The sequence below is a fragment of the Pyrgilauda ruficollis genome, unplaced genomic scaffold (assembly GCF_017590135.1).
Source record: "Pyrgilauda ruficollis isolate IOZ18807 unplaced genomic scaffold, ASM1759013v1 scaffold104, whole genome shotgun sequence".
Lineage (NCBI taxonomy): Eukaryota > Metazoa > Chordata > Aves > Passeriformes > Passeridae > Pyrgilauda > Pyrgilauda ruficollis.
This window is the reverse complement of record NW_024508545.1, coordinates 466,621-494,018: the sequence shown is the minus strand read 5'-3', so window position 1 is coordinate 494,018 and position 27,398 is coordinate 466,621. Positions and strand designations below refer to the sequence as shown.

The window sequence follows — 27,398 nt, the reverse complement described above, 5'->3', positions numbered from 1 at the left end:
AGTAAAGTTTTTTTTCCCCCACAGTATCTGGTTTATTTCTGCAAATAATTGATGCAAATGAATTAAAATGAGTATTGATCTGGGGACAAATCTAGCCCTAGAAAACTTCAGTGTTTGCTGCAAGCTTCATGAGGAAAAAAGGCTGTTAAAAGTTGTTGCTTGTTTCACTTGTAATAGTATCAAGTGTAAAACCAGCAGACTTGATGATTATAGGATGCATATTCAACTCCAAGGTGAAAAGAAGGTTGTCTGGCTTGTTTTAAGATTCAAGCAAGTACTACATAAAATAACAAGCTTCAAAATTAAGAAATTTGATCCATTTTATGTAGCTGAAGTATCTGATCTATTTGTTCAATGACGCTGCAGCCCCAGAGGTACCAGACCTCTTAAGCCTCACAAAACTGCTGCTGTCCAGGAAGAGAAACAGAGAACGATACAGAGCTGGGAGGGGGCAGAGAGAGATTTTTATTGGAAGCTGTTAAAGTGGTTGCTATGAGACCTTCTCCAGCTAACACAGGCACAGCAGTGTGTGAGGCTGTTAAATCACAGCTCTTGCATTATACCTTCCTTTTCTGCCTTTTTTTTTTTTCCCCCCCCTAACACAGCTTTTATAGTTGTTTAAGATCAGAGAAAACACCTGCCAGTTGCTTTTTCTTCTGTTTCAGTCCCTTCTGCTGCTTCGTGCAAGATGGAGCTAGAAAATGCAATGATCAGCTCCTCGAGCAGTTCTTCATCAGGCTCCAGAGAGTACAAGGTGGTGATGCTGGGAGCAGGGGGAGTTGGCAAAAGCGGTAAGTTTCAGCAACAATATTTTGGGAGAGAAGGGGTGAATTGAGAGCGTAAAGTTCACCGGAAAAGGACATCGTTTAATGAGGGGTTTCTTTCCTCTTTCTCTTGCACATGGCTTGGGTAAAAGACTACAGTTCGTGACTGGGGCAATGAGTCAGCTTAATTTGTTACAGACTGAAGCGCTGCAAGGCTTTTTAATTGGTTATTTGTGTAGGGCTGACCTTGGGTGTGCTGTGAGTGAGGAGGGAGCAGCCAGGCTGCTGCTGTGAGTTCAGCAGCAAGTGCCCGTGTCACTCTCCTGCTCGGTGAGGGCTGGTGGTTTGCTGGACAGTGTGGATGTAACTTGTTGGCCTGAGGGTCCTTGTGCTCAGGCAGAAATCAAACTAACTGCAAAGTCAGCTGTACAGTGCAGAGTGTGTGGGATGCCTGCAGTGGCTCTGTTTTCTCCCCCTTTTTTTTTTTTTTTTCCCCCTTTTTTTTTTTTTTTTTTTTTTTTTTTTTAATAATTTATTTATTTTTTATTTTGTAGTGCCATTGTGGCTCAGCTGAGTTTAGTCTCCTCTCTGTTCTGGACAGGTACAGCATGCCTGTAGTACAGTGTAGTCTCACTACAGGCTATGAAGCAGATTTGCAGCATATTTTAATATCCCTGTCTACAGCTGGCAAGATATGCTAGCGTCTGACAATGATATCTCTTCAGACGAGTCATTATTTTCCCTGGACAGTGTTTTCTTTTTCGCAGATATTATCAGCTTTGATTTATTCTCGCTGAAACCAGCATTCTCTGTTCTTACAAAGACTTTGCTGAACATGCAGAGTTTGTCTCAGAAGTCAGTATATTGAGTTGGCCACACAACAAGAATTTGATTACGTTTTCTGGAAATTCAAAAGAACAACAGAAAGAGAAACAAGATTACAAAAAAGCAGGATAATGTGGTATAATGCATTCCAGCTAGATTCCAAGGAATTTTCAGGATAAATAGCTGTGACACTAAACTGTAACAACTGTGTGTATCAAACAAGTTTTATTTATATTCAAGCAATACGATTAAGTATTGCAAAAAGTTAAAAACTGTGAGTAAACATAATTTTCTTTCCGTATCCATAATCTTTGTGGTTTTGTTGTATTTGGCTTCAACTTCAGTGGCACATCTTTCAGCTAAAGCTATTTCCCATCAGTATTACTTAACCAAGCAAGCAGTTCTCATACAGATGTTGCTATATAATCACCATATAAAATGGGAAAGAACAAAATATTGGTAATCTCAGGGTGCATTCTGCAAATTCATGTTATCTTTTCCATAGAAAAGAAGGTATCTAAGATGTGCCAGCTCGAACTTTCAGTAAAATAGCTTTTTTTTTTTTCATTATTTATGCATCTTTTAGTTTCTTTTTCTTTTTTTTTTTTTTCCCTGAGTGTGTCCAAAAGATGGCAGCAATTTCCCCCACCCCCAAACATATGTTTGTAGGAATAATGCAATTTTGAAAACTTGTTCACCACAAAGTTTTACAAACTGCATTCATAGCATGAGTGAATTACAACAACCAAACTTTACATGTACGTGGAGGAATTTCTGAGTTTACATTTATTATTAGATAAGAGTTGAAGTCACAAATTGAGTTAATTCAAATTTCTGTGTTCAGAAAATGTTAGCTGTTAATTTGGAGAAGTAAGCCTTTAAATCTGTGGATTGAACAAGATATGATACATCTCCAAAGCTGAGAAACACACGAAAAACAAGTAGAATTGTGCAATCTAAATAAACTAAGATGGGATTAAGTGGGAATTTAGGAAATTCTATAGTATGAAAACTTTCTCTTGTTATCATGATAGTGAAACTCCTCATTGAAAAAAAAATACCCCAGCAACTAAATATTATTAAGAGTTCATAAGAAAGGAGGTTGGCAGTTCAACATTTACTGGCTCTGAACTTCTGATGTGCCGTGGACCTGAAATATTTCAGTAGAATGCTGAAAGATAGTCCAATTGATAGAATTCAGAGAGAGATAAAAAGTAAAAATAGATGTCATTCTATAAATCATTAATTCATTCTGACTGTTACATAAACAGGATTAATTTACACTGGATTAAAAACAGAAAAAGGCCTTAATGACTACTTTCATTGTACAAGATGAGCTCTGCTTTCTCCTAGTGACCTAGATTCAATGCGTCCAGGAAAATATGAATTTATCCATAAAAGTGAATCAGAGTAGAATAAGGATGAAAGAAAAAAAAAAAAAAAAGTTCAGCTTCCAATTTTGATTTTGAGAAATCAGTGATATGTGGTTTGATATATTGATAACATCCTGCCTTCTTTTTCCTGTCTTTTCCCTCTTTCTTTGCTTGTAGTCAAGGTAAAAACAGTATCAGCTGGGGTTAAATTGCTGAGTGGGAAACCTCTTTTGGATAAAAGCCTTTCCATCCCTCAATTCATTCAAATATTAAATAATTCAGGTTTGGAATGAATTTTCCAGAGGTACGAAGCTGCAAAAACGTTAGATTTCTTTTTACCCTGGATGTAGTTCACTTCCAGATATCCCCTGGGCATTTTGGTCTTGGGGTTCCAACTTTCCCCTTCTCTCTACCTGTGACACTTCTGCATGGGATAGAATGAGGAGGGGACCAAAAATGTTTGTTATTTTGGCATTGGATTAGTCAGGCTTGTCTCTTCACTTTTCTGCTCAAAGATGGCAGACAGTCCAGGAGGACAGCCAGCATCCTTTTATTTGTCCTATTCAGTGCGGTGTAAATTTCATAGGAATTGGTAAAGTTGAACTCTGTATCCCAGTCTGACGCCCATCACATGCAGAGTACTAATGTGTAAACTGCAAATGGTCTGAGAATTGTTACTTAAGGGTTCTCACGGTTCAAAATCAATTCTGGAAAACTAATACTAATTAAAAAAAAAAAAAAAATCTGACATTACTTTATAGGAGGAAAAAAAACCCACCACCTCAAACCCCAGCTCTGGAAGAAACAGGTAATAGTTGTGTCTAATGAAAATGTACAAAGCTAGCTGTAAATTTTTTATAGGGGTTGATTTCTGTACTGTAATTATGGAGTATAGATTCCCTAGAATGAGTTATCCCTTCTAAGACTTATGAAAACAGAATTTTTGTATCATATTTTCAATCTATGGACAAATCTCTGGAATTGAGGAGGATATGTCTGTCCAATATGTTTATTTATATAATGTAATAATAATTAATAAACTGTTCTTCTCTGCTCTGATGACAAATATCAGGCCACCTCAGTACCACTGAAACCTACTTGAAGTTACCTGGTGTAAGCTCAAAGCCTAAGAACCTTAGTTATTCTGAAACCCATTTTGCTCACAAATACCTTTAGAGATCAGTAAACAAAGTGCTCTCATGGTCCTTGCCTGATGCAGATCACACCTGTGGGGTTAGCTCTGTTTTTCAGTGTTACAAATAAAAAACATGCACAAAAGAGCCTTTCAGTCCCATTGCTGCCTTATATTTAGCAGACCAGTTCCACTGATAACCATACTTAACTGCAGCACATTCTGCAAAACATTAGTGATGATTAACCCAGCGCTTGCAAAGTGACTGCTAAAAAGAACAAATTGATGTTCCTGTGCAACTGAATAAAATAAAAAACCTCCCTCTGATGAAAAATTATTACCTAAGCAATCTTCAAACAATGATCAGATTGCACCTTTATGTGCATCTTCTTGGCTGAATAAAAATATTGTATTAGTGTTTTCTTGGGTTTTTGTTTGATTATTTTTTTCCTAACCCTGGTTAACGATGATTTATTTAAGGTTGAATATGATCTGCAGTTATTCCAGGCAAATAAAATTACATGTTTATGCATAGCATAGGTATATCATAGGTGTAAAGTGAATTTCTATTTAGCTGTCTTATGGAAGATCATTTCTCAGACAGATTGCCAGATGATCTGCTGCTACCATACAAAATTTGAAGATATTTTTAAAAAATTGCCTAAAGACTTTTGTTAAGCTAATATATTTCCTGTTTGACTGTATGTTGAAAAGTAGTTAGGAATGTATTTTCAGCCTTCAATCTTAAAAAGAATAAAAAAAAGTGGAAGAGAAGAAATAAAGAAAAGATTCTCTCAAGGATATTGGAGGAATAGTATGAGGAAATGTATTCTCAGACTGGGCTGTCCAAAGGAGGTATTTCTACCCATTGATTTCCTTTATTTTTGTTTTTTTGTGTTTTGTTTAGTTCGTTTTTTCCAGCGTGGCATAAAGGCTGTGTTTCTACTGATGCAGGTGACTCATCCAATTAATTTCAAGATCATGTGTACACAATGACTTCCAAAATGTGTGAAAACAATTATGTTCTCTGTGATGTGAGAACTTCAGTATGAGGAATTAGATTAAATCTGCAATTTTCTTTCATTTATGTGCTCAACTGCCTTTTTTTTTTTTTTTCTGGAGCAGTTTTACCTCTTATTCTGCCTTGATAAAGCAAATTATGTGCTTATTATTTTCAAGCATGTCCTCATAACAAGAGTCCCCAGTAAATAGAGCAGCATGGAGTGTTTGCTGGAGAGCTGGCCCACTGCAGCTGTTTGCAAACTCCCTGGAGACAAATTAATGTATGATCCAGGTTATGCTGAAAAGGATGAAGGGCAAAGGAAGAGATTCCACTGGCATTAAAAGAGCCGAGCTTGAAAAGCAAGACTTGGGCCTGCTGATGCTGTTCTTACCCCATCACTGGGCTTGGTGCCACAGAGCAACCTCCAGACACTGTTTGGTGGGGGTTTTTTTGTGTTTTGGTTTTTTTTTTTTGCGGGAGTTGGTTTTCATTCAGTTTCTTATTTTCCCCAGGAATATTCTCAGGTACAGCTGTGCTTCCCTAAATGCCTGGTAAATGAATCAAAGGAAAAAGGGTCTGGCCTTCTCTCATGTCCTGAGGCAGGCCAATGACCAGGATGAAGGTTTTGGATTTAGTTACTGCACAGTATTAGTCAAGATGAAAAAAGTTCCCTTTCAACGTTTGGGCATGCTGTGGATTAGAGTTAAGGCAAGCTAAGACCCTTTTTTACCACTCAAAGTCAACACAAGTGTAGTTTTTGCTGTTTTATTTTTTCTTTCTTGTCCTCTAGCTGCAAAAAAATGACAATTTTTATTTAAGTGGAGAAAAAATAGAGACATTTGCTAACAAAGACACAGACGTGTATGCCATCTGAAAATAATTGGTTGTTCCCTTATTATTCTCTGTCTGAAAAGCAAGCAAACAAACAAAAAAATAGTAATCCAGATTCTTATTTCCTCAGTTGTTTCAGGGAAATTATTCCACTTATTCAGATTAAAAAAAAAAATAGAAAAGGAAGGATGAAAGGAGATATATCTTTTTACTATAGGCAAACTTCCTTTTTGGTAACAGTTCTGAAAGGGTACTGACCATTCAAAATGACATATAAATTCCTTTAGTCACTGCATGGTGAACTATGCTGCCTGCATAGTTCTGATGCAGAATTTCAGATGTTTCATGCAAAATAATAGTGGTGCACATTGTATTTTTTGCCATGAATAAGCAAACACCTTGTAGAGAAGGGACACCAAAGCCAGACAATCACATCTCCAGGTATGGGTAACTTCCAGTTTTCTCATAAACCAGATTAAGCTCTAGAATTGTACAAAGGCTGAGTTACTGGTAGGTTTGTGGTCTTTGATAACAAAACTGTCCATGTGTTTTAGTTTTCTTGACAGGTAGATAACTGAGTTTGCTCCAAGCTTGATTTTGTGTAATTCCAACTTCTAAACATATTATCTTATCTCTTTGCTAGCAACTTTGAGAAAAATCTGTGTTTTCTGCTTGTACTTGTAGACAATGATCAGTTCACACCTTGATCTTCTGCAATACACTGAATATCTGAAACTTCACTTGTAGATCCTTATTTTCCTGCTCAGAGCATCTTGTATGATTAATTATAGAGCTCCAATATTTCCATATCAACTTTCTGAGTATGAATCCCAAAAAATTGACATGCTCTTCTATTAGTGCCTTATTAGAAGAAAAATTGCCTGCTGGTTTCCTCTGTGGAGTTATTTTTTGTTCCTCAGAGAACACTGAATTCTTTTATTCAGGTGTAGTTCAGAGAGGTCACATACAGAGAAATATCTGTAGTAACTTGAAGCTATTTTCTCTTTCCCCCAGTGCAGTCACCTGTGCTATCACAACTCTCATGATGACCTAAATTCTGCATTTTCACATGTGTTATCTTATTTGGGACCATTAAATCTGAGAATTCAAATTATTCTGGACCCCTTTCTGATATTCTTAATTTATCTTTAGTGTATATGTTATCCACTTAAAAGGATTAAATACATTATTTATTAATCAATTTCTTTTGCCTATGGGCAGACCTTGTGGACAGAATTGTTTCCCTCAGGGAAATGAGTAAAAGACGTTTTCATTATTTTGGCAGTTCACATAGTTCAATGGTTATAGGGTTGGAGGATTCAATTATGCCCTCTGTATTTAATGTGTGGAGGTTTCTGCATGTGAGATACCAACACAGAGCTGTGAAATCTGACTGGAGTCCTGGATTCTTCAGCACTAGAAGATGCTTGATAAATAGGACAGAGTTCAAAGAAAACCAACAGCGATGATAAAAGGAGTGACACAGTTTGATTTATGATGACAAACGACTATGACTATATTAAAATAGCTGCTGTAGACAGTAATTCATAATTCTTTATTGTGCAACTTGCATATGTGTACAGAGATCCAATGTAAATGGATGCAGCTGTGGTGTGAATGGGTTGATTTATCCAGCTTCTCCCATCATAACATCCAGATGATGAATATCCACCTGGATAAGGAAAACAAGCTGGTCACTTCCATGCCCCTTTGGAACAGGGGATGGAGAACTCACAATATTTAAAATTAATGAATATCAAGAGAAGAACACAAATATTCCAAAATTTGAGGATGAAAGCAGCCAGAATTACTTTGTGGAGAGTAACAAGTGATGAAATTGCAGTTAGAATGTGTATAATTAGAGGTATATGAGGTCTTAAAGACAAACTTCCTTTGGTCAGTAAGAGGGGCATGTGCCCTTAATGATTTTCTTAAAAGCAAGATGGAGCAGATTGTGGTAGAGTTTTGAGAGGAACAGCTGGTGAAAGTTTTGTTAGTCCAAGTCCTTTACATTAAGACAGAACATGTTACAGAGATTGAACATTAAAGAGCAAATATACCAGAACAGGAAAAGCATTTAGAGTTTTCAAATTCTCTTACACAAGAGGAGTACTATCATCCTCAAAATTATGAGATGTGTTAAAAGTCATCAGGACTTTTGGCTGATGTGGCACTAACAATGGAGATATCCAGTAGTTTTCTTTGTGTTCAGACTGCTAAACAAAGATGCTTAGGCTAGTCTCAAGATTGGATTTGTTTGTTTTATATAAAAAAAAAGTCATTTATGTTGCTTCAGACAGAACTTAAATGTGTCCTTCTGACTATAAAGGCTCCAGTAGAACTGGAAACATGCTGAAATAGCACCCTAAAAGTATGGGCTACCTCATGTGTCTGTTGGGTAGTGGTGCAGATGGAAGGCAAACAGATTTGTTAGCTCACCTCCTGCTGTTCTCTGTTCCATGGGTGGAAATGTAATATAACAATTCAGGATCTTCACCTACACTGCCTCTATGTGAACAATTATGTGAAGGACCCAAGGGAATGGCCCAAAGCAGGGCTGGGGGAGGTTTAGCTTGGATATCAGGAAGAAGTTCTTCCCCAAGGGGTGTTTGGGCAATAACAGGTTTCCCAGGGAATGGTCACAGCACTGACTGACAGAGATCAAGAAGCCTTTGGACAATGCTCTGTGGCATGGGGTGGGATTCTTTGGGGATGGCCAAGAGATGGATTTGATGATCCTTGTAAGACCCCTTCCAAGTCAGGGTATTCTATCATTCTAAGTGATTAGTACTCACAGGAGGCTATATTAATGAGTCTGCTTTTTACGGTGATTCATTAAAGCAGAGCTTCACTTAGAGTGAAGATTTCAGTGACTTGAGCACTGCTCAGCTTTTCCCATTCATGGTCCTTGCTGTAAAGAGACAGAAAACCTTCCAGGCTATTCCTCAGCAACAGGAATTGGACTACCAAGGCCTCTCCTAGTTTCAGCCACACAAAAATCTGCCCTTTGAAATGCCCAGATTAAAGTCTCAAACAAGGCAACAAGCACTGTTTCATGACAATGACTGGGCACTGTCGGTACCTTTGCTGTAAACAATCTGTTGAGGCAGCCACAGGAACCACTTCCCTTCCAAGCCATCCCTGATGCTGAGCCCAGCCATCTGCAGCATTTTTGGCATGTGCTATCTGCTAGAATTTGGATGAGATTAGTTCCATTAGGGACACTCTTGAAAGCACAATTAAGATTTTTTTTTTTCTTCTTCTTCTGTTGCTGCTTTCATCTATTCTCTTTCCATACATTCCATTTTATTCCCTTCCATTCCTCTGGTAATCCTTTTCCACTTTTAATTTGTTCTTTGACCTAAATTAGTCTCCCTTTATGTCTGCAAACCTGTCTAATTTTCTTTCCTGGAAGCTGGAAGTTTCATCATGCTCACACAACTCCAGGGACAGGAATTGGGTGTTACCAGAGTGTTGTGCAGGGTCCCAGTTTCAGAGGAATTGTGCTGGGAAGACACTGTTCTGCAAGCCCTAGAAATCTGCTAAAGCATTACCTGCCCACTAAGCAGTGGAGACACTGGCTAAAATTACTTTATTTCAAGGTGGGGAAAATCCAAAAGATGAGGGTGCCAATGTGTGCATAAAAGGCTACCTCAGGAGATGCCAAGTTGTGTATTGTTGCCAAAGTCTCCAAAAAAGTTACGTTTTCAACACACGTAATCAGTGTTTTACCTTTTCATTAAAACCCTAGAACTAAACTACTTGTTTCAGGGGTCCAAAAGGTGGGCTCACAAATGTTTATAAGTTTTAAAAATTAATTTCATAAGCTTTGGCAAACTAAGAGCTTATGAACAGTAATCAGCTGAGAGACGGACACGTGTAGTTCTTCAGTTTACATTGACTACAGTTATGAGAGGAGCTGTTGTGTAATTTCTTTCCTTACAATCTCCTTGAAGTGCTAATGCAATTCTGTAATTCTTGTCCATTTTCACATGCCCAAAATAAATGAGTCCTAGCTGAAAGTCATGTTCTCTGTCAAATCCTGATTCCTTTACTAACTTGATTGCTCTGTCAAATTATGTGATTCCTTCAGTAACTTTTCTGGCTTACTACCTGCAGGAGAGCTTGCTGTGTTACACTGAACTTTTCTCTGCTGAATAGGATCTGCAATGTCTTTATAGAAATGTCTCTTTAGCAGCTTGCAAAATGTTTACTGTTATTTTAGATTTTTATTCAGGATGTTTAAAACCAAACCCAAGTGTGGTCAAATTCTCAGTTGTTTCAGAAACAACAGCTTCTTAAATCATCCAGAATGCCTGTCAGGTTTTAAAAATCCCCTTTCTCTAATTTTTTTTTGGGGACTTTCTAATATAGAAATTATGTTCTCAATTTGATTAAAAAGCAGTCATTAGATGTTTCTTCATGGAGAATAATCTTACTTGGGCTGCCGGGTGACGTGATCATTTGATCACTCATCACACACAGCATGCCAGAGCTCTGCTCTGTGCAGTATCTGACACTGGGCACAGCCCAAGGCTGTGTTCCTGAGCTTCCATATGTTTGTAGATAAGCTCTAGAAACACACGATTTCTCTCCTGGGATTTGAGGAGAAAAAGAACAATCTATTACATCATACAAATATATAATGTATAATATATGAGCTCCATAAACCAGGTTTTTGTGCCTTTCTTCCACTTAGAGCAGTTTCAATGGATTTCCCAGAGTAAAACAAAAAAGCAAATTTGCAACATAATCTCTCTCTCAGTGCACATTCTGTTTACTAGTCTGTTCCTATAAAAGTGGAAGTCAAAAGCCCCATTTTTCAAATCTTTCCCAAAATAATTAAAAGTTATTAAATGCCTGCCATAACAAGGAGTGCATCATATAAAGTTCCAATTTTTTTTTTGTTTTTTTCCCCCAGATAACATGCTCAAAATGACAATTGGCTCTGATATTTGATGATGAGGAAGGGTCAGAAAAAAGTCAAAAGAAAAGATATAAAATAAGCAATCCAAGCAGTTTTCATGGGAAATGTTAGCAGGCATCAACAATTAAGAACAGAAAAATAGAAAAAAAATTAAAACATAGAAAAGGATTGAGAAAACAGAAAACAAGAAACAGATGAGTAAAGGAATGATTAAAGAGTAAAGGGATAGAAGGAAAATGCAGAAATTTGTTCTTCAAAGAGCATTGGTTTCAGATCCTGTCTTTCCACTGCAGTTATCCTACAAGGTGCTAAGAGTCCATGGTCATATCCCATATATGCTGCACATACTGGTAGCCAAAATGCACTCAGAGGTCATGTTAGGGGATCATTCTCCTGCTTCTGTGAACTTCTTAACCCATGTTTCTCACTCAGAGGCTCTCTGGAGTAGGAAGCTGGAGAGGCATTATCTCAGTTGTGGACTGGCATGGGTTGATGTCTTCTGCCAGGTAACAAGCCATAGGGCAAGAGGAAATGGCCTCAAGCTGTGCCAGAGCAGGTTTAGGTTGAAAACTTGGAAATATTTCTTCAGAGAAAGGATGTTCAGGCATTGCAAAAGGCTGTCCAGGACAGTGGTGGATTCACAATTTCTGAAAGTATTAAAAGAACTTGTGCATGGGGACGTTAGGGACATGGTTTTGTGGTGATTCTGTCAATGCTGAGTTAATGTCTGAGCTTGATGATCTTAGGGCTCTTTTCAAACCCTAATTTTTCTATGATTCTGTGATTCTAAGTCTTCTAAGCACAGGCTTTTTTTGCTCTCCTCAGCCATGTACAAAGCTGTTTAAATCCAACATTAATATAAATTTATGGGGTGCTAGGCAAAGCAATGCTTCTCATGTCTGGTGTTCTGACAGCCATCCAGAATGGAGAGGAGTCTGTGGGTCCCAGCCTCAGCAATATGTAACACCCTGTGAAATCAGTGGGAGGCACAGCATTTATCAGGCTTTTCTATGCTCTTTGAAGAACAAGATTCATCCTCACACAAACATCTTCAGCGGAATTATGAATCACAGTGATGCTAGAGGGATATCTCCTTTGGTACCAAGAAATAAAATTCTGCTTTCCCTCAATCAGGGAAAAAAAAAAAAAAAAAATGGCAAGATGCGAAACAAATATATGTGTTTCTATATGTTTTCTTTTATCCTTTGCGACCCTGCTCTTACCTTTGCTCTCACTCCCCAGCTTTTACTGCTCATAACAATATAAACAAACTGCTACTTCACTATAATAAATTTTGAACAAGTGGCAGTAGGAGGAAAAATCTAAACAAAATGCCAGTGACTATAAACAGATTTAAATACACATATCCCTGAAACATGGCCATGAAAGGTTTATTTACTGTAAAGTAACATGCCTGTTCACTCTTTAAGGAAAATAGTTGTTAGTGCCAATGTGTTATTCAAAGAATTTATAGAAAGCTGTGTAAAACCCAGCGAGATAACAACTTGGGCTGATTGACAGTGACAGTGTATTTAAAGAATAGAATTACTTGGTGATTGAAGGTTTATTTTCTTTATTTTCATTTACCTAAAAATAACTATGGATCAAAGTGGTTTGCAAACCTGTGTTTTATGTTTCTAAAGCATCACTGTACATACTGTATGAGTTTTAGTATAATAAGTTTTTAGCAATACTTAAACCAATTTTGTGTGTTAGGATACTTTAGGGTGGTATAATTCAAATACATTCTTAATCTTGTGAATAAGATGCAATTCTGATTGGCTGTAAGTAGGAAAAATGCATAAATTGAAATTTTTATTCCAGTAAATTGTTAATTGTTCCCCTTCTAACTCCAAGCATTGCAAATAAAGTTAGTAAAAATCACAGACAGTGAGTACTTTACAGGGTTGGAACACTTGGGAATATCTTTAGCACCACCGATATTAATTTAGTCACAACAAAAAGCAGGATGTGGATTGGGAACAGAAGAGATACGTTGTAGTAGACATGATTGCTCAGGAAATGACCTAGGTAGACAATACCAGTTTGTACTGTGATGAAAGTTTCTGAGGGAATCAAATATTTCCTGGTTCACAGTCAAAGTTCAATGCCATAGACAAATATCATGAATAATTCTTTTCGGGTTTAGTGTATAAAAAGCTGCTAAAAAAAATTATGTTGGTGATAGAATTACTCGCCTTTTGAGTACTAATTCCTTCCACCCACTTCTATCTCTTTTCTTCTTGCAGGGTCTCCCCTTAAGTATATGACAGAATTTATGAGAGAAGCAGGAAATGTAAAATATCACCTATTGATGTTAGTAAATGGTGCAGAACCCATGCTATCTTTCAAAATTCTTTTTATTTTTCCCATAAACTTACTGTAAGTGTATTTCCTGCCAATAAAATATTTTACCAGGAAAATGGCAATGTGGAAGGGCTTAGATTTGCATCTGTTGGGAAAAGGTTTTTCTGCTACCATTTTTTTAATTTATATGTCTAGTTTATTTCTGTATTTGTATAAATCTCAGGATGTTTAACATACGATGAATTTCTCTCAATGGCACAGTGCTCAAAAGTTACCTATCTTCAGAACCCTCTGTAGCTAAACTGACAACCAAATACATATTTGTTTATTTAGTGGAAAACCAAGATAGGATGGGCCTTATTTGTTCTGTCAGTGTCTTGTGTGTCATATCTGTTCAGCTCAGTGATTACTGTCAGTATTGTGGCATTTAAAAGAAGACCTGAAGACAGTGGAAATGCGATTTGTGTTCTGTACTGCCTCACACGTCACAAAGAAAACTGGCAGCTTGACCTTAGCAGCAGAGCAGAAAGAATACAACTCTTTTTTTTGTACACTGAGAGTTCCAGCCAAATGAATGCATCTTAATGGGGAAGTCACTCACGCCAGAGTAGGTGGGGAGGGGAGGGAAATAGGGAAATATTGTGCAGCTGAAGAAAAAAAAACAGTGTTTATTCCTGACTCTCTCTTTGAAATTACCATAGAATGCCTTGACCCCTATTTTCTGCCCTACGTACTGAAATATCTGAATTAAAGTGGTTAAAACAGTGCGTGGTTAAGTGGGATGGAGGAGAGAGACAGAAAGATGAAGGAATTGCCATTGCCATTTCTGTAGGATTGGAGAGAATCATCAGAGATATTGAGTCCAGCTAACATTAGAGCACAGTTTATAAGAGCATTGAAAAAGAAATGAACCTCAGGAATGTTTTGTGTTTGATACATTATGGAAGAGAACGGCTAATAGGATTAATATTTCTGTGCTACGGAAGGAAGGAAGGAAGGAAGGAAGGAAGGAAGGAAGGAAGGAAGGAAGGAAGGAAGGAAGGAAACTAGAGAAAGAAAGTAAAGAGAAAAAGAGAGAGAAAAAGAAAGAAAGAAAGAAAGAAAGAAAGAAAGAAAGAAAGAAAGAAAGAAAGAAAGAAAGAAAGAAAGAAAGAAAGAAAGAAAGAGAAAGAAAAGAAAGAAGGCTTGTGGCTTGAGATAACAGTTTAACAGCTGAAGCAAAAGCTGTGAATACATGCAAATTTAAGAATTTATTTACTAATTCCCACTGCAGGCAGATTTTTAGCCAATTCCTGAAAAGCAGGGCCTTGTCTCATAATGGCTGCTCAGGAATATACATGCCATAACCATGAATGATTCTGCTTCTTCCTGCTTTCCTTCAGCTTTTATTCCTGAATATGATATCATTTGATATTAATCAGTTCAGATGAGCTGTCTCAGGTTCTTAACTACTCCTGCTGGAGGCACAGAGGGAAAAAGGAAAAGCCTTGATGTGGCACAGAACATTTTGGTCATCAGTGACCAAAACACTGGTGAATTATCAACACTGGTTAAGTCACAGAACCAAAACCTGCCACCATATGGGCTGCTGTGAAGAAAATTAACTTGCCACCTCCAGTACAGAAATTTATAGCATGAAGAGAAGTGAAGGAAATGTGGGATTTTTTTGTAGTTTGTGTCTATAACATCATAAATAACTGTACATTAGTCCTGACATGCTCTTCTGTTTTGTTGAAAAGTTGGAGGCCACAAATCCTTGGGGAGCCAGCATTATTTTCCACTCTTTCCTCCTTGTTTATAAGTTGACTGTTTTTTTGTTTTTTTTCCTCTCACTTTTTTTTGGTAGAAACACGATAGTTTGAAACTGACTGCTGTTGGCATAGAGGTATTTGTGCTGTACGCCTTACATGTGTATGGTTTTCCTGAAGGCCATCTGAAACATTCTCTGTCCAGTTGTGTTTCTGGGGAGCACCACCACTGAATCCAGATGAGTCATATGGCCAGGTGCTGAGTTATTTACATAGTGTTTGAATTCTTTTCCACACAGGAGGAAGTCTATGGCACAGCACTTTTACTGCAGCTGAAATGAGGTTAGCATATTTAGGCATAATTAAATCATCATTGCCAAGTGGTGGGTCAGCAACACCAACATTTTTTTTGCCATTTCTAAAGTACCTATAGTTCCAAGGAAACTTAAATCTGTTAGATTCTGTTCCTGGAAGGAATCTCTCCAAGCCCATAGTGACCAGTACTGCACTTATCCTCCACAGCAGACCTTTAATTTCATTTTCTCCATATAGCACAGTATTTCCAGGTCAGTCTGGAGGCCAAACTGCTTTTGAAGCTCATGAATGTTCAATTCAGCTGCTCTATAACAGCTGAGGAGGTCTGGGCCAGCATCAACCAATGCAGGAGCCAGACACAAAGCAGTGGGGCAAGTGGAATGGACCAGCAGCATTCCCCCTGCAGAGCTGGTGCCATGAGGGACAGATCCCCCAACAGCAGTGCTGTTGGTCTCATCATCTCTGTGATACTGGATGCAGCACTCATTGTCCAAGCAGGTTTATGGTTGTGGTTTGTTTTTTTTTTCTTTTTTTTTGGTTGGTTGGTTGGTTGGTTGGTTGTTTTTTTTTGTTTGTTTGTTTCTTTTTTTTTCCAAGGCCAGGTCATTTCTTGGCCTTTTCAGCATTTTTTGCTCAGTGGCAGGGAATGGTGATTCAGAAATGCAGTAGTCAGTACTAAAGAACGCAGTGAACAATATTGATAGCTATTAAAGACAGATGAGGTTTTGTCTCTCTTTATTTCAATTACAATAATTCAACAGACATAAGCGCCACAAAAAATATATAGATAAAAATAACCCCTCCTTATTTTCTTCCCTATTTCATCAGATCTAATATAGTGCTTAAAACTGTGGTTTGTGGGTGTATATTTCTGTGCTGTTTCCCCATCACTATCTTGGGCCATACTTATTTTTGAAAAATGCAAATGTATTTGTTAATTTTTGCACATTAAAAAGATACAGAAAGCTCTAGTGAAGTCCTGCCTAATAGTCCCTAGACAGCCATAAATCTTTGCTTAGATTTTAATTTTAAGTTTTTCAATTCATGAATATGCCAGATTAATAAACTCATCATTTACTTATAAAGAAAAAGAAGTTTAAGTTACATCATGTGAAGCAATTAAATCCCTGGTATTGCAGCAGCTGGTGCATACGCTGGTTGAATTGAGAAAGCTATTGCAAACATAATTAATGAGTAATACCTTTCTGGTCTAAGCTTCCCAATATCCTGGCACTGTAGCTTGGGGCCACTTTGCTCTGGTAATCTGATGTCAAAACTTGCACTGAAAGACAGACTCTTTACCTTTTCTGTATTTACATATTTGTCCTATTTTGTGGTCTAGTGTCCTGTTCCTCATCTGCTCCTCTTTCTCATCAGTAAAATGAGACCAGAAGTATTTGCCTTCCTTTGTATTCAAGAAGCTCCCTGAACTTCAAATGCAAAATATCATTTTAAAGCTGTTGAGTGTTATATCTTTGCAGATGTTTCAGCCATAAGCTGCCATTATGTGCAGCATACTTCCACAACTGGTACCAGGTGACAAGTTCTTTGAACTCTATCCAGTAATGCCACCTCAATGATCAAACTAGGAGATAACCTTAAACATGAGACAAATTCTGTAGAGCTGATACAACTCGGCATAATAGCTCCAGATATGAGAATCTACAATACTCTCTGGTAAATTAAGCGTATATCTCTTCAAACAGAACTTTGCAGTGCACAGTTTTAGATGAGTTGTTAGGCAGATATTCCTGGTTGTGAGGGTGGTGAGGCACTGTCACAGATCAGCTGTGGCTGTCCTATCCCTGGAAGAGTCCAAGGCCAGGTTGGATGGGTCTTGGACCAACCTGGGGTAGTGGAAGGTGCCCCTGCCCTGCAGGGGGTGGAACTTCAAGGTCTCTTCCAACCCAAACTGTTCTGTGATTCTATAATACTTAGTTGCTGAAACTGCTGGATTGTTGAGCAGATGTGGAGGTGCAACCAACTCCTTCTTGTCCATGTTTTGGGCAGGATCCAATTTTGTTCCTCTTCCCTGAGATTTGCTCCCAGAAAGAAACTCCAGGAGACAAATGAATAGTTTATTTCAAACCGTGATGGATTTAAATGTGGCACATCTCTTTAGGAGTTCAAGACTCAGGCAGATGTGGGATTTGCCAGAAAGAAGCATTCAATAAATTCTATGGGGAGAAATTTGGATACTAAAGCTAACTAATCCAGATGATATTCTGAATCCAGATGTCTAGGCTCTCTGAAGTTCATGGATTGAGGAGGGCAGTGTTAGCCACTTAATGCTTTCTATTGCTTGAGACAAACCTGTATTAGTGAGCAACTGGGATGTAAAACTGTCAAAGGGTAGGTGGGAATAGCCATAATTCAGCTCTGGGCAAGGGTGATTGATGTAATTGATGCCAAGAAATTTTGAAGATGATGAATAGTAGCATTCAGTAGCAGTTCGTATTAATGCAAAGTTTAACAGTGTTTCCTCTTATTTACATAAGATGTGTCTGATGGAATAACTAATTTTATTTTTTTAATATATCTTCTCTCTATTAAAACCACCCATAGCTGTGGTGAAAAGAATGGCCTTGTTTAAATAAAAAATATATAGTTTATAGTTTAAATATTCATCAGTGTGATGTGTATCTTCCTTGGACCTTAATCTACTCAGTATGTGAGAATTTTCAGTCCCTAGCCTAAAAGAGCTAGTTTCTTTTAGCTCCTGCAGACTGATGAATTTAACTTTGGAGTTCCCTAACACAGCAACTTTCAACATGCCCACAGGCAAAGATCCCAGTTACATTCCACTTTTATTAAAGTAAGTTAGATTTATGAATTTTTTATTCTCAGCAAGGCAAGCAGTAAGCACTGGCTGTCCTAATGCAATCTTCTTTTCATATATTTTGCAAGGGAAACAGTTTAGCTTCTACATATAGACAAAAAAGGGAATCAGTTATTTAGACAGTCATAATTTTGTTTGCAGAAGGTACCCTAGATTTCTGTATATATTTTGCAAAAAGTATGTTACTGCAAAGAGGTTTAGAGATCTCTTAAGAAAGAGGCAACATCACAAAGTACATCTCTGCAAGGAATGTTTTTAATCTTGGAGTAGCTAGGTTTTCCAGAAATGCAGTATTGAAGGCAGCTGACAGCTTGCAAGACTTTGCTTTGCTTGCATTCAGCTAGGCAATTCTTACTAGACAGTTACTTGATATTCATAGTTTCACTGAAGCAAGTTAAGTCAACAGTTTCAAAATGGTATCACCATATTTAGAGAGTTTGGTGAACGATGAGTCAGAGCTTTGTGGAGCAGACATCTCTTCTGACATCGATATCACTTTGTCTGCCGTGCTTCTCACTTTCGCTGGCGCTTGTTCTTGATTGATCTCTTGTTCTGCACCACTTGATTCATCACGGTCAGCGATCCACGGGCATGAAAAATTCATCCCGAGACAACAAATACTTTGTAGCCTATGATATTTCTTTCCCTTGGGTTTCAGGACAATTAATTCCTCCAGAGAACAGAAAAGTTAGGGATAATAGCAATTCTGGCGTTTCTGTGGTGAGAGCAAGCACGATTGTGTGTTGTCTCCATTCCCTCACATAAGAATAAAGATAGCATGTTATAAAGGTGAATTATCTAAATAATAAAAAATAATTCATTTGAGTGGGTGTGCAAAAGAATTTATTTCTTCCTTTATGCTAAGTACTACTTAATACTGTGTACTAAATTTCCAGAAAGTTGTATAGATCTATATCAGCAGAAATTTTTTTTGTAAGGAGAGCTCCTTTTTTAAACTATGCATCTTATTAGATAAATAAATTCCAATATGTCTTGGTGTTGCTATACCTTTATTTGTCAAATGCTTACTTGTCTGGGTCAAATTTAGTCTCCCACAAACATAATAGTTCTGTAAAGTGTACTTACCTCTAAACTTGCAGTTGACAACAGCTCTTTCACTGCAGCTTCCAACTAAAAGAGCTGGGATAATATTTTGCCTCTGGATACTATGGAAAATCTGAAATGAAAACTATGATATCAGACATTATTAGGTCGAAGAGGTGAATAGCGACCTCTTAAGTCACAGGCCAAAGTCTTATCCCTGAGTTTAACTTTCCTATTTTAGAATGGGAGTCAAATTTACAAATCATTAGACCTAGAAAATGTGATATTTGATAAATGCTGTCTGATGCCTTTTAGGTTATTTCTTGTAAGACAAAGTGGCATCTGAAACAATCAAAGAGACAAATGAAGTGAGAACTTTGCATAAGAGACAGATGATATGTAATTTAAGCTATCTAGTGGCTGACTACAGTAATTGAGTTGAATAAATTGCTTTCCTCCACAAGCAGTGGAGTCGTCTGGTGCAATATGTGTAAACAGCTCGTGAACATGGGGTGGGGCTGGGCACTGAGCTGCAAAACTGAGGTGAGGGGACCCAAATCATGCACCTGCTTGTGCCCAGGCTGTCACCACCTCACCCCTTTGCTTCTGTTTCTCTCTGTCGCCATATGTTCAGATTAAACAGATATATCTAGTCAATTTCTTTTTTTATATTTTGGAAAAAATAGGTATTTTCTCTTTACATTTCAAATACTGTGTCATGTTACAATTCCTGTGTCACTGCAGTATAGGGCATCTCTTTTTATATTATTTTGCCTAACACTAAAGCCCTAAAATTTCCTGAGAACTGGCATAAGTCTGATGAGCGTAATTCATTGGAAAACAATCTTTACAGTTGCTTTGTGTGTGTTCAGGGATGCAGCAGCTCCATTAGTGAACGCTGCAGGTCAATTCCAATCGTCCCTGACCAGTGCTGTGGCTGTAATGAGCTGCATTCCATTAAAATGTCAAAAGACATTGAGCAGAAACACATGTTTAGATGTAACTGGGCAATTCTTCAGGTGACTGGATTTCCAAAAGCAGAATGATATCATGTCACTCTCTTATATGTGGTAGCCTCCATTGTTGGGAAGGATGAATGTTTGACAAGAAAGTCTCACAGATATGGATGTTTAGCAGGAAGATTTTGAATGTAGAATCTGAGGAAGGGATAGAAATGGAAGCAAGTTTTGATATAGAAGAAAGGAATTACTGAGCCAGTTTTACTGGATAACCAAGGAGACAAAGGGTATGTTAGTTAGAAGGGGTTTTTATGACTTAGAGCAAAGGATAAACCTGCCTCAAACAAGAAGATGTTTTTACCCAGCAGAAAGATAGCACAGGAAAACAAGACTGCCGATGTTGTGAGTAGAAAAAAGGTCTCAGAATTTTCCACTGCAAGAAAACTGAAAAACAACTTCTAGCTGAAACTGTAATGTACTAACTTTTAGTGACTGGAGAATAGTAACATGAATATGGTAATTATAGTAGTTGTGATAGGCTATAGATAAAAGTTAAGGTATAGATTGGTTCTACTGTATTAAGGTGCTCAGCAAAGAAAAGTATATAATGCATTTGTAACCTGAGCTCAGGGTCTCCAGGCCTGCCTGCAGCTGCAGCTGACAGCTGTAGGCACAGGCTCTGTCTGCTGTAACACCTTGGATGTAATAAACTGCATTTGGAAGAGCTGCCTGGAGTCCCGCATCCTCTTTCAGGCTCTTACACTCCATGAGAGGAATTTCCTTGGCCATACCATTAAAATGGGTCATACAGATTGAGGTTTCTATCAGATGATGTGTTCTGGAAAGTCTGCCTGTGTCTGAAAATACTCTTTCTCTGTTTGAATTTTGATCACAATTTGATTGAGCCAATTAATTTTCAGACTGCTTTTCATGCAGAACAGGACATGGTTTGTCCTCTTGGCTGCCAGGGCTCACTGCTGGCTCATGCTGGACCTGTTTCTTCACCAGCACCCCAAGTTCCCTTTCCCAGGGCTGCTACTTCGCCACTCACCTCCAAGTTTATCCTTGTAATCCCCCAAGTAATACTTGTGTCCAGTATTACTCTATCCCAGATGAAGAATCTGTCATTTGCTCTTGTTGAATTCCACAAAAGTGATGTTTGCCCAATGCTCCTGTCTATGTAAATCCCTCTGCAACTGCTCTCATCCCTTAAGAAAGTCAGCCAAGAGGGATCTTATGAGAATTCAGTTTCTATTGCTCCTCTAGACTCCGTCTTGAAAGTCAATCATAAAAATTATATGGATTTTAGTAGCAATTTGCTGAATATCTTGCTCTCCAGTAGCTATTGGACAAACCCCAGGGGTTTCCCTGACTTTTTTCTGTATCTCTTTCTAGCCAATGTTCTGTATCAGAACATTCAGTTCACAGCCAGACCTCAGGAAAACAAGGGAAAGCTGAGGCCCTCTAGAACGAAAATAGCATTGGGAAAAACATCAACAGTTCTTTTTGACCCTTGTCACCACATAAAACTACTTAGCAGAAAACATACCTGGAATTAGATCAGGTTTCCAGAAGGATTTCCAGAAGGCTCCAAAGGAGAGAAATGCAAACCACACAGCCTTTGCCAGATTCAAAGGGGATGGAACCTGTCTCAAATTCCATTTAATAGCACATCGATACAGCTACAAAGCTTGTGGAGAAGATTACAGAGAACAACATCCCTTTATGAGAGAAATTACTACTGTCAAGTGTCTTGAAATATATAAAAATAAGCTAAAGCCCAATTTCTATTAAATATTGTACTTTTCAAAATTGATGCGCAGTTACTCCAAAAACAGACCTTTACAAAAATCAATTCAGTAATTGCAAAATACGTAAAAAACACACTGTGCACCTGCCTTTTCATGATCCACTTGAGGATAACAGGCTGTCAAAGGAAGGTAAAAACAAAAAAATTCTGGGAGTAATTTTATTCAACAATAATCTAAGAAACCAAAAATATAATACTCTATGTTAAAAAATAAATGGAAAAGGTGGCACTTCTGGATATTCTGTGAGTGGCTGAATGTTTGGTGGATTTTCCTTTCTGGTGAATAAGGTTGTGGTTAACATGGTCCCCCAAAGCCAGCTGAAGATAGCAGCAAGGTTTATGTTGATTTCATTGTGCTGTGAACAGGGGCATAATCACCAATCTGTATTTAACTGCACCAGAAGTTTTACTGTACATTCTTATACATAACTACCCCTAATCTTCCCTCAGCTCCCAGAGTTTTTCCCATGCAGTGACAAATACACAGCAGAAATTTTACAAGATTTTCTGTTCTACACTGACATCAGATAGGAGTTGAGTTTCAGTTTTATGTGAAATTCAGTGCTCTTAGAAATGCTATCTTTTTTTTTTTTTTTTTTTTTTTTTTTGTGCAAAAATGTCGAAGAATCCCTGATTGTTATAAGTACTTTGAAGCAGTTAAGACTAAAATTTGTCCAGTTTGAGAATACACAAACACAGCAAAATGCCAATTCAGTCACTGAGAATGAATTTTGACATCTTATGTGATGGAAACCCACTTAATATTATTAAAAAGTTTTAGGCTCAGGTACAGAAGTCTTTTCCAGATCTCTATCTTAGCACTCATACATCAAACAATCTTCTCACTTGTGATATTTAGAGGGTGGGGAGGACAGAGCAAGTTTTACATTTCATACGTGTAAGATCTTGCTCTTGGGTTTGGATACAAAAATATGAATATTCCTTCACTTGAAGGAAGCCCTTAAGGGTTTAGATGTGCAGTTACTGTCTTGGGGGAAAGGGATGATCCTTGTCCAATACCTAAAACAATGGCTGTCCTTGTATCAACAAAAAGCCCTGGAAAGCCCTCTCTATTCATAGAACATAACCAATGCCAGCAATTCCGTGGAAAAAAAAGAAATTAAATAGGTATTTAAAAATTATGTCAATGAATAAATTGAATTACATTTTAATATCTGCTTTTTTTTTAACCTTTCTATAAACTAACGAGCCTCATGTGTTCAAAAGAGCAATTAAAGAGCTCAGACACAGAATAGTTTAATGACCTCCCACACTGAGAGGTTATTTGATATTAATTTTTTTTTCTCCTTCATCTTAATATGCAGATTTATTTGATGGAGAATGGGGTTATTTACAAAATGCTGGGAAAATGTCTCTTGCAGCATATAAAGAGAGCAGATCATATATGATACCATCTATTTTGGCACTTGATTATTTATCATACAGGAATAAAAATTTAAACCATAGTGAGTATTTAAAAGAATGAAATGCCTAAATTATTTAGAGGAAACCAAACAGACTATTGTTCTAAAAGCTCTGGTCTTCTTTTGTATGAACATACACTGCTAATAATTTGCATAAAAAAAATAAAAAGAGGGAGGCAAGACTGAACTAAATGTCAGCAGTAAGGAATAGCACATGGACAGCTCACTGCCATTTCTATTCCAGATACATTTACGTGTATTTATTTGCAATATTCTCAATTGACCACTGTGTTTTTCATACATAGGTAAGCCAAGTCAAGCATGAGGAAGAAAGAGACTAACACACTTAAGGTTTCTGCTGACAAGAAGCAACTTCTCATAGTTCTCCTAAGTCCTAACCTACTTCTATCTGTGCAGAACTGCTCTTTGGAAGAGTTTCAAGTGACTTCATTCTGACAAAAAAATGTACAAAGTTAGAATGCAAATACCTGAAGAATCTGAGTTGTTGGGGAATGTCAAGGCTGTCCTAGATGAAGAGACTTAGGTTGAGTAAATTTTATGGATTTCATTCCCTGAATGTTTCTTGAATGGTCCTTCAGTGTACACTGAGTGTAAATTGTGCCTCTGACCCATTTGAAGTAATGGAGATGCACAAAAATAAAGAATCTCAAGAGCCATTTTTCTCAAGCAGAAACAGAACCTACTGTTGAATCCTCCACTTGAGAGGTCTGAATCAAAGAATTGAAATCAGATGAAAAATTATTTTATTTTCAAGAGATTTTGTAACTGTTTAAAAGAGCATGGCTGCACTGCTACATTCTTCTTATGCATTTTCAGAGCTGATAAAGTAAGACTTCTAAAACCCTTCCTGAGCAGCTTTTTTGCTGAGGTATGCTGAGTTTATGAATTACCAAAGAATTTAGATGAGAGTAAATTTCAGATCCATTTACCAGAGAATGTCCAGAAAGAGATGTTTAAACAGATATATTGCAAGGAAAACTGAATGGAAAAATCTTCAGATGCTGGTAGTGGATGTTTCTGCAGGGAAGTGAGGATTTGGAGAGTTATAATTTGGGGCACAGCAAAAGTGACTTTCAGGCCTAGATTCTCTGAAAATCAAGGTGGGGACCCCTGTTTAAGTTTATACTCAAAGACTACTTTATAGAAAAACTGCATGAGCCTTCAGGCTCTTTTAGAAATATTTTCTCCATAGGAAAACATGCTCCTGCACAGCTTGTACATATACTGAGAATTAATAATCAGGTCAAGAATTCAAAAAAAAACCAACAATCGAAACAATAAATAATTTATAGCACTTTGATCTGACACTCAATATAATAAATTGAGGCGATTCCATTTTAGGGAAAGGCTTCAGACAAGGCAGCCATGATTAAATATGATGGGATTGGTGAAACCTTCTTTGTTAGATCAGCTCAGCATCTAAACTGAGGAAAAAATGGAAGACTCTATTTAAATAAAATGATAGCTGGGCAAGTGCATATGACAGAAAGCAAAAAGATACTTCCCATACTTCAACACAATAAAAGGAAATAAAATCAAGCAAGATTTTATTGCTGGATGATAACCTCTTTTACAGAATATTCTATAGAGGAATGTTTGACAGCTCATTTTTACGTGAATACTTTGTCTTTATGTTCCAAGGTAAGGGATAAGCATAAGCTAATCAAAGCTACATTTAACAAGCAATTATTTAAAAAAAATGGAATAATTTTTTTACAAATGAAATGGTCAGTGATAGCTATTACTGTGCTCTCAGGACCAGCCTGTCTTTCTTAAAAATGAATCTGCTCTTTGTGAGCCAGGAGCAATCATCATTTTCTGCTGATTTCAAGCCTCTGTTGGAGAGAGAGCGCTTTTAACACTCCATAGAGACATCGCAGAAGAAAAGACTTTAATTAACAAAAAAACCTGCAGTTAAAATGAAACTACATTAATTGACAGTGAGCAACCTTTGAAATATAGGGAAAACAGTAATTTCTTTTCTTACGATTTACTCGAGCTTTTCTTCCTAGTCAAATATGCCATGGTCTCATTCTCATCCTTTGATTCAGGCTTATCAAAGATGCAAATGACTCCTGTAAAAATCAAGAATTTGCTAATTGCCTTTCCACAATGTGTTATCTTTTTATTTTAACAGTGTGGCAGAAGCTCAGGACCACTGTAAAACTTCGATTTTTCATTAGGGACTTTAAACCATTTTTTTGCTTTGTTTTTTAGGCGCAAAGAGGGTGATATTGCACTTCCCACTTGCTATTTTATCTCCTCATTGATGATTTAGCTTGCTGACAAGAATGCATTACCTTCTGGCATGAGTAAGTGGCACAGAGCTCATTAACCTAGTGACTGGTATCTGGCACCCTTTGGCCCACACCAAAGCTGTGGACAGCTGTAAGCTCCTGGTGCCTGAGAGCAGCTCTGCAGACCGTGTTCTTTGCTGCTGAAGACTTCAGTGATGTCTTTTCAGTGTGCAGAAACTATTGAAAATGTGCTTGAGCAGCATCTGTTGTCTTCAGGCTCCTAAATTATTTATATGTCTTTTTAATTACACTTTTCTTTTGAAACGTCTTATCTTTATATATGATGTAGAAGTGAGTACCTTTAACTGGCAATATTTAAATGTGGTTTTAACTTTCCCAGAGTCATTATTTCTCCAACTTTATTGGCAGCCATATCCTGTGTAACTGCAAGTCAATTGTAACAGAAATTATCACAATATATGTTAAAAGAACATATCTACAAGAGTCTAGAGCAACACTTGGGAACTAGACTGCATGATTTTTAATCAGCTGTCCACTTAAATTAGTATAATTATAAAATGACACAGTATTCTGATCTTGAATTCTTCTGACGCATTTTCCAAACAGAATAATGATATGAATTCATAATGCTAAATATTTCCTGAATAGGCAATACAGATCCAGATACCTGCTACCCCATATCCAAATCTGCCAATGAATTTTCAGGAATTGTCTTAGCCAATAGGTTTGTTGCATAAAATCATCTGTGATCATAAAATCACAGAATCACAGAAGTACAGAATGACTTGGGTTGGAAAGAATTGAAATATCATGTAGGTCCAACTCCCCTGCCATGGGCAGGGCACCTTCCACTAGACCAGGGTGCTGTCTTTGGGTATGCTTCTTACAGTGAAGATTCTTAACATACATTAACCAAAAAAAAAAAAAAATGCTACTCATTCTCTTGTAGGAGAGAAAGCAAAATGAAGGTATATCAAGGAAAACTTGTCTGTTGGTTTTACAGCTCTCAAGAGAAATGTGCTGCTTATCTTCACAATAGACTTTTAGGAATGAACTTGGAAAAATCTTACAACAGTCTTTACATGATCTTCTAATTCTCATATGTGCACTAAATAGCAAATATACATATTTATTTAAAATAAATAAGCCTTTTACAAATGTTCTTTGCAGACTAATTTTTGATACATATGATATTGCAGATGAGTCAAAATCTCCTTGTTTTGAGTAATTTAACCTCTCATCCTCATAATCAGTGATGTCTTGTATTGCAGAAACTGGTGGTTTTTAAGTATGTTATTATGGTTTTAGCTTCTTGTGATGTGTATGGAGGTATTTGCTCACATTTTCAAGTCTTGGCCACTAAAACTCTGCAATTACCCTCAGCTTGTGTAGCTCAGTGGGACTGAAGATTTTACTTTGATGTTGCATAGTTTGCCTTGTAATAAAAACAGTCATGCAGTTTCTAATTGCATTGCACTTTGCAACAATCAGATCAAAACCTAGAAGGAGAAGGCAGGAACAATTTTGTAAAATTGTCTCCCTGTAATCTCATGAATCTTTCACACTATTTTTTTCCTTCTGAGGTATTCTGAAGGAGCACCACTAACCTAGACTAATAACGTGCTAAGATGGAGACAGACTATAATCACACAGCGAGGAATACCTGGGCAGAAAATGTCAAGTAAATCAGCTTGCAGGGAGTAGTTTTCTTTACTGAGCACAGAAGGGATGTGTCTGTTTTGTCCACTCAGAGAGGGGAAATTAATCCATTCTTGAGGAAGAAAGAGGAAAAGGAATTTCAGTTGTGTGCAGCACACT

General features: G+C 37.4%; 1 protein-coding gene across 1 annotated transcript in view; it reads left to right on the top strand.

The window, feature by feature from the left end:
* Positions 1-688: 688 nt before the first annotated feature.
* RIT2 (Ras like without CAAX 2) overlaps positions 689-27,398 on the top strand; it is a 171,234-nt gene continuing 144,524 nt past the window's right edge. The window contains exon 1 of the mRNA XM_041469646.1: positions 689-791. Coding sequence (XP_041325580.1) covers positions 689-791 — 103 coding nt within the window. The remainder of the gene's footprint in view (positions 792-27,398) is intronic.